The 7775-nt window shown below is 36.2% G+C and overlaps 1 protein-coding gene across 5 annotated transcripts in view; it reads right to left on the minus strand.

Annotated features, from left to right (window-relative positions):
• Window positions 1-5684: 5684 nt before the first annotated feature.
• Window positions 5685-7775, minus strand: part of Erbin (erbb2 interacting protein) — a 142982-nt gene continuing 140891 nt past the window's right edge. For 4 of the 5 annotated variants that reach the window (XM_023705820.1, XM_023705883.1, XM_004623039.3 and 1 more), the window contains one exon: window positions 5685-7756. In XM_023705820.1, coding sequence (XP_023561588.1) covers window positions 7649-7756 — 108 coding nt within the window. In that variant the 3' untranslated portion in view covers window positions 5685-7648. The remainder of the gene's footprint in view (window positions 7757-7775) is intronic. The other variant, XM_004623043.2, reaches the window with a different exon arrangement.

Consider the following 7775-nt stretch of genomic DNA (forward strand, 5'->3'; position numbering starts at 1 on the left):
TAAGAAAGCAGAGTATCACACAGCAAAAATATGAGGACAGAAAGGCATTTAAACAGTAGGTCACATTCATGAAATCTGAATGCTCTTTTATGAGACTGGGTTAATAACAGAGTCTCTGGCTGCTTTTTACTGAGTCATCACCCCAATGAGTAACAAAAATGGGAAAGAAGAACAGGGCATACAAATATGAGGCAGGCTTATTGGCCTTTAATTGGTCAGGAAAAACACAGAGACCTTGTGCTTTCCTCCCTCCTCCCACATGGTGGGAAAAGAAAACTGTTCCAGGCACCATGAGAAAGCCTCCTGGGGCCTCCAGCCCAGAAGAGAGAGAAGGAAAGAAAAGGGAACGAAAGCCTTCTTGGTGGCTAAGTTTAGAGAAACAACAAAAAACATGTCCCAATGGGCCTTACCTCCTGGCTGGCTCACCAAATATATTACCAGATTTTGAGATGCTGGAGTCTCTTCCTAGAGGTAGTTCTAGGTTCTTTCTGTTCTGAACAGAATTGGTCAAGACAAGTGCAAATGATATTGAGACTTTACATTTATTAAAGGTAGGAAAAGAGGCACTGAAATAAAGAGCTGACTTCAAAAATTAGAAGATAGAAAAACATGTTCTGCAGAATGTGTTTGAGCCAAGTATAAGACAAGTACAAACTACAGCATGAGAGTCAACCACCATGCAAGTGAGAGCTCAAGGGCCAGGGGCTCAGTGTTGACTGTCCTTTTTGTACCATCTGTTCTTCAGGATGACATCAGATCTCGGCCACCCTTTTGAAAGCCTGGTCAAGTTTTCTCTAGAAGTCCACATGCAGGGCCTTGAGAACTAGTCTGCGTATGTGTCCTAGGGTCTTGTAATTAATAGGTCATGCCTACTTCACCAGCCAGGTTTCCGATACCCTCATTTCTTGCCTCAAAACCACACATACTACTACTTTTTCTGTAATTACTGAATTCCTAATCACATTTTTCTATAGTTTTAATTAACCAATATGCAACATTTCTTAAAGAAAAAATTCTTTTCATGTATATTCTATTTCCATTGTTACTTTCAAAACTAATATATTTCTGCTCCACTACATTTGATTCTGATGTGTATGATTTCTTGTATCTAAATCTTTGTTGGAGTATGTGGTCTGCTACTTTTTGAGGAAGATACAGAGTCCTTGAGTTCCTAAAATTGTCTCTAGTTTGCTGAGTTCAATATTTGCAAGTTTTGACATAAGCTATCTCCCTGCATTCTAAGTTTTGGGTGGCTGAGTTTTTCTGATCCCAGGAATTCAACTCAAAAACCCTGTGTTTGCCAGGCAGGTGCTGTGCCACTGAGCTGTATCACTGGCCCTGGGTGACAGTTCTATCTAATGTCAATCTGATTTTGCCTGCTTTGCAATCACTTTCTTCATGTTTTAGAACTTTTTAGGTTATTATTCATACTATTACATCTAGAATTTTTGTGGGCACTTTTCCTTACTACTTGATGGACATATTCAGACTGAAGTCCTAAATTGTGCTGTAACTTGTTATATATTTTCCCACTCATTCCATATTTTTTCCTTTGGAAAATTCATTTTGGAACATGACATATGAGTCACTGGTTTATATTTGATTACATAATTGAATCTAAAGAGTTTGCTTTTTTTTTTTTTCCTGTATTTAGTTCAGGGTTTACAAGGTCTCACTACATCAGATTTAAGATTCTTGTTTTCAGCCTCTCAACTGCTGGGATTACAGGCATGCGCCATCACACCCAGTCTCCATCATCTTAGCACTGGGAGTGGGTGGCGGGGTGGCCATGGCATGCTGGGGATCAAACCTTAACCATTAGCACTGTGCTTAAGCAGGCACTTTAGTCCGCTGAACTACTTGGCCGGCTGATTTTTTAAATGTCTTCTTCCTACCCTTCTGGCCAGCTTAAATTGTAAAATTTTATTTTACATTATAAATTCAGGAGTTGCCAAAGTGGCTCAATGGTAGAACACTTGCTTATCACTTGTGAGGTCATTGGTCTAGTCCCCAGTACCAAACATGAGCCTCCCATCTCGCCTTTTATGTATTCAGTACAGGGTCTCCAACAGATTGAACTTGTAGTGATCCTCCTATTTTCAGCCTCCCAAGCACTGGGATTACAGGTGAGCACCACTGAATCGTCTCAATTGCCCTCTCTGCGTGCCCTGGGGGCAGGGCTAGCACAGCACAAGGGGGTGTGGGTGGGATCAAACCCCAGTCCCTGCATTTACCTAAGCAGATGCTTCAATCTGCTATCTAGCCGGCCTTTGCTTTGTTTTTTTGAGACAGGGTGTCACTGTGTAGTTCCTATTGGCCTTGAACTAAGGCAGGGTGGCCTCTAACTGGCAGTGTTTATCCTGCATCAGCCTCCCACAACCACCCAAGCTTCCCTCATGGCACAGCCATGTACCACCACACCGGACAATATCTTGTTTATAAAACTAGTATCCTTACTTCTCTCTTAAAGATAATGCTTTCAGTACTGATTTCTTTAGACAATGAGGCTTTGGTGTTCCTTCTCACCAATTTCTTCTCATCCTCGATGTTCAATTGTCTTGTTTTCTTCATAGCATGGGCTGAAAAGTGTTTCCTGTTTACTTCAAATTATTTGCAGTGAGGGTAGTCATGGATGAAGACATTTAATTGGGCTGACCATGCTAGCTCAACAGGGCTCTAGTTTTTATTTTTTGTTTTTGGTACCAGGGATTGAACTCACGACCTTGAACTTGTGAGGCAGGTGCTTATTCTAACTGATCTATCTCCCAGGCCCTTGGTTTTTATTCTTGACATCCAGGTTCATTGTTCCTCCTTTGAACCACACATACCTTCTGCATACTCCTTAGCATAAAAAGTAGGAATGGACCTAACAAATATTTCTGATCATGTATTATCCCAATCAGCATCCAAAACTTCTTGATCTTTTGTCATCAATCTTTGGAAAGTCTCTGAAACCAAATCCACAGTTCACACTGCTCAAGGCCTTCAAAGAATTCCTCAAAATTTATTAATTCAGGAGATTAAATACTTGGAATAGCTCTCTCTCTCACACAGAGGGCCTCACTATATAGTTCAGGTTTATCTGGAATTCACTATGTAGCCCACCAGGCTGGCTTCTTTCCACCTGCTTCAGCCTCCTGAGCGCTAAGATTACAGGCATGCACTACCACATCCACTTTGTTGTCCTTCTAAGTGAGTGGATGGGGGAAGGACATAATTAAGCATGACAAGTGCTACACTGAACAAGACAAACGATCCTTTCTGTTTTGGGGAGTGTGTCTGATTTTTTTTTTTCTTCTGTATTTTGGCCAGGGTCTACAGGGTCTCACTACATAGACTGGATTTGTAGTGATTCTTCTGTCTTCAGCCTCCCAAGTGCTGGGATTATAGGTGTGTACCACCACACCCAGGCCCAATTGCTGTCTCAGCACACCTAGTGGGCTGGGCTGGCACGCCGCTAACCCAGGCCAATACGCTCTGCCTAAGCAAGTGCTTTAGTTTGCTGAGCTAACAGGCCAGCCCTTGTGTCTTCTTGAGGGATGTTTATGAAAAAGGATGATCCAAACATAAAAGATAAATGTTTAATATTCATTCTGGACAGTCTGAAGTGAGACTTAAAATAATCTATCCTAAAACCCATGCTTCCTTCCTGCTCATTCATTAATGTTCAACTTCTGTTAATTTTTCTTCTGATGAGGAAACACTGGGAAGAGAGCACATGACTTTATTTTTTTTAATGTATTTGGTACAGGGTTTCACTACGCAGCTCAGACTAGTGATCCTCCTGTTTGCAGCCTCCCCAGTGTTGGGATTACAGGACTGTGCCACCCCTCCCAGTCTCCATAGGTGGGGCCAGCGGGGCATGTGGTGCTGGGGATCGAACTCCAGTCTCTGAGCTTGCCTAAGCAAGCACTCAGTCTGCTGAGCTATCTCACCAGCCCTTAACCAATTTTAAAGACCACAAATTTTAATTTGTTCCATGACAGACTGTACAAAACTGACTTAACTCTTCTCTTCAGGGTTTATAATATAAAAAAATTCACAGTGAAAGATATGTTAAACCTTTTACCAAAGCTGCTTTTTAAAATAAAAGAATATGTAAAAGCCTGAGTTGATTCTTGTCTAACCTATATTCCTTTTGTTTCTAGGGGCATCTAACGCCTGTTACTATTTTTTAATCATTAATATTATTGATCAACTGCAAATACTACTTTAATTTTTACCTTTTCATAAAACATTTATTTACTAAGTATTAAAACTTTTTTTTTTTTTTTTTGGAGAAAGGATCTTGCTCTGTCCCAGCTCTAAGCTGGTCTTAAACTCAGCAGTCCTCTTGTCTCAGCCTCCTAGGTTCTGTAATTACATGTGCATTCCCAGATTTTTTTTTTTTTAAATTAAAGGACATATTTAAAGAAAATATATCAAAATGTATCACAGTAAATGAAAAACTATCTTTCCAAATAGATCTGATTTATTGTCAATATCCATGTAAAAACACTTCTCATCTTAAAGGCTTCCTTTAGAAATAAAATATTGTATTTGTTATTGGCAAACTATACTTTTCCCATACTCAGAAGTAAAGGTATGCTACTACTACTAAAAATATATGTAACTGGGTATCTTTGCTTTTATGAGAATATCACCTCAGAATTTCATAAAATAAACCACACAACTTAAAACACCAGTTTTTTATTTTCTACTCTCTATGTGTTACTTCAAACACTCTAGATATATACAAAATTTGGAATGCTGGATAGATGTTCATAAAAATATTACATGGCTACTAATGTGGTATTTTAAAGTACAGAAAGTTCTGTTACTGTTTCAAAAGGATTTTTCAAGTATATACATGTTCAAGATCAGTTAAAGAGATCAGAAAAAATATTTACAAGATAGAGAATTTTATAAGACTAATTCAGATGAACTGATTCCTTAATGAATCAACATAAAACTAATTTGTGTTACTAATTCAATACTGAATAAATTACTTTGATCAATATTTCTATTGATACAAAATTGTACTGCTTAGGATAAGAAATTTTAAAAACTGTTAAAAGAAGGCAGTTTTGGTTCTGAAAATACTAGCTGCTAACGTCAGTTAAGAGCACAGACCTTACCTACAATTTAAGAACAGAACATAAATTTTTCTGTAGGTAGGCAGGGGGGAAAAACTCTGAACTTATTTTCCACATTTCTTCAAAAGATTTAAATTAGTATACTGAATTTTGAAAGTTGGTTACTACCATAACAGAGATTCTAATAAAATTTATCTTTTAATTTTAATTTTCCAATATCTTGAAAAAAAAATTCCTGGCTATTAAGTACAAAACCTTTTCCCTCCCTTTTTATCTTGTATCATGTATTACTCTTCTTGGTAATAAACTTTTTTAATTGTACATGTAGAATGTTACAAAATTTTAAGATTAATTAGCATGCTAGTGCTGTTACATGTGTAATGTTTCAATACAGTATGCAGATAATGAATCTAAAAATAGATCATTGAACAATCAGTTCTTTGTGAAGCTTAATTCCTATTCCAAACTACAAAATTTGGAACTATTTATATATTTCTAATAAAAAAGTAGAATATGATTATGAAAATTTGAAATGAATATAAGAATGTGACCATTTTACAAAGCCAAAATTTTTAAAAATCAACAAAATAAAGGGAACACCGAGACTTGTTTTAAAAAAGGTGTTTGTCATTCTTTTTTAGAGATTACAACATACAAGTGAATTTTATCAAAATACAGCACATTTGTTCTACTATATCCATAAAAATCAACTCCTATGTTAATAGTACTAAATATCAACTAAAATGTGTTAAAATTTACAAAGAGTTGTTAAAGGGTTTCAATCAAAATTATTAAAACTATATAGTATAATAACCAATCGATAACATCTTGAAAGATGTGCAATATTTGAATTCACGTATCTTTAAAAGTGCTATCTACTCTGACTAGAAAATGAGTCCTACTCACTTTTTCAGAAATAGTATAGATTGGTATTTCAGCTAGTCTTAAAAGCATGGTAACACCAAAATTTTCCTAAGATTGGTATTTCAGCTAGTCTTAAAAGCATGGTAACACCAAAATTTTCCTAAGTATATTTTTTAAAATTAAAAATGAATGGAACTAAATATGGTTCTAATGAAAAGTTTTAGACTAGCCTCAACGAAAAACAGTTATTGGTCTTCTATGGCACTTATTTTCTGGTCCAAATAACCATGCATTAATTCTTACCATTGTATGTTACTCAAATTTTATTTGATTACATACAACAAAAACAAAATTAATGGTTTCGGTAAACAAAATTAATAAATTTATATCATCAAACACTTGTAACTTACAGTAACTAGAACAAAGGCAGTTGGTGGCAAAACACTATTACACAGATAGACTTAGAAACCCTTTAAAGACTCTAAAGCATTAGGTTCACATTTACTGTTACTTACAGGAACAGCCCTTTATTTGCACACTCTTCCACACTGGTAGGCCTCAAGGACCCGTCCCTTTGTTCTACAACTCTCCACAGCAATTTTCTATCACTGTGGCAGTTTCACAGACTTGCTTTGGTTTCCTAGCTCCACATATACTTCATGTTTCCTTTTACTTTACCAAGGCGATTCAAGGTCAAATAAAAATCAAGAGGCTTTCCTGCTCCTTCTCACATGTTCTGTTTATAGGCAGCACAATCTTAAAAGTGGACATTTTAGTTCCATTTGCTGTTTAAGACAAAACAGTAATTCAATTAAAATGGAGCACTAACTATGACAGATTGCAAGTATCAGCATTTACAAAACAAAAAAAATCAGGATTTCCATAGCATGAGGAATGCATGGACATGCATCTACAGTAGAGTTAAAAATTTCCTGTGACTAAAAAATTAAAAATTGATTCATCAGTAGCAAATGTATAATCAATGGCTATGACAACAGACCTTGTAGAGCTCATAAAATGCAATTATTGTCTTTTTACTTCTTTAAAAAGACATTACATATTTTATTGCATTATTCTATTAATAAAAACACAATATTAGCTTTTTTTTCATTCTTTGCTTCCAGATTTTTGTAAGAAAAGACTGTTTTAATCTGGCCTTGGAAAGTGAACCCACCAGCACCACCTTCACCTACTCACTCTTCAACTCAGTATGCACATAGCAAAAGCCAACACTTCAAATCTCTTGTCCACATTAAAAAAAAAAAAAAAAATAGTTTCAGCAGAAAAACATTAACAAAGGTTGAATAAAAATAAGGGCATAAAAGCTGTGAGAGAGATAGCTCTGCCATCTGTCTCTGGGCTACAATCAAGGCTAACTATTGCCTTGCACAGTTCAGTCATGTGTATGAAATCCAAAAATAAACCTACAGTCTATACAAAACCAACATAAAGTTTGTTTTTGTAGCCCTGATTGCTATGTTTAAAAACCTAACAAGTTTTACAGGGTACGAATTCAACAGTCTCCTTTATCTTCTGTACAGTGGTTCTTTCCCTCTAATACTAAGCTTCATTATTTCATTAATGTACAAATTTGAACAGAACTGAGTTCTTCTTTACATATAAAAATAGTCAAAATATTAATATCTCCTGCAATCATCTTCCAATACATCTTGCTGTCCTTCCCCCCCTTTTTTTTCTGTCTACAGCGCTTATGAGGAAACTTCTCGTACAACGATGAGTTCTACTGTATTCTGGAAAGTTTTTAGCAAGGACACTGCTTGGCCATGTTCAATATTGATGAAACTGTAGCCATTAGCCTAAAAGAAAGAAGAAATA

The sequence above is a fragment of the Octodon degus genome, unplaced genomic scaffold (genome assembly GCF_000260255.1).
Source record: "Octodon degus isolate 3935 unplaced genomic scaffold, OctDeg1.0 scaffold00001, whole genome shotgun sequence".
NCBI classification, from domain to species: Eukaryota; Metazoa; Chordata; class Mammalia; order Rodentia; family Octodontidae; genus Octodon; species Octodon degus.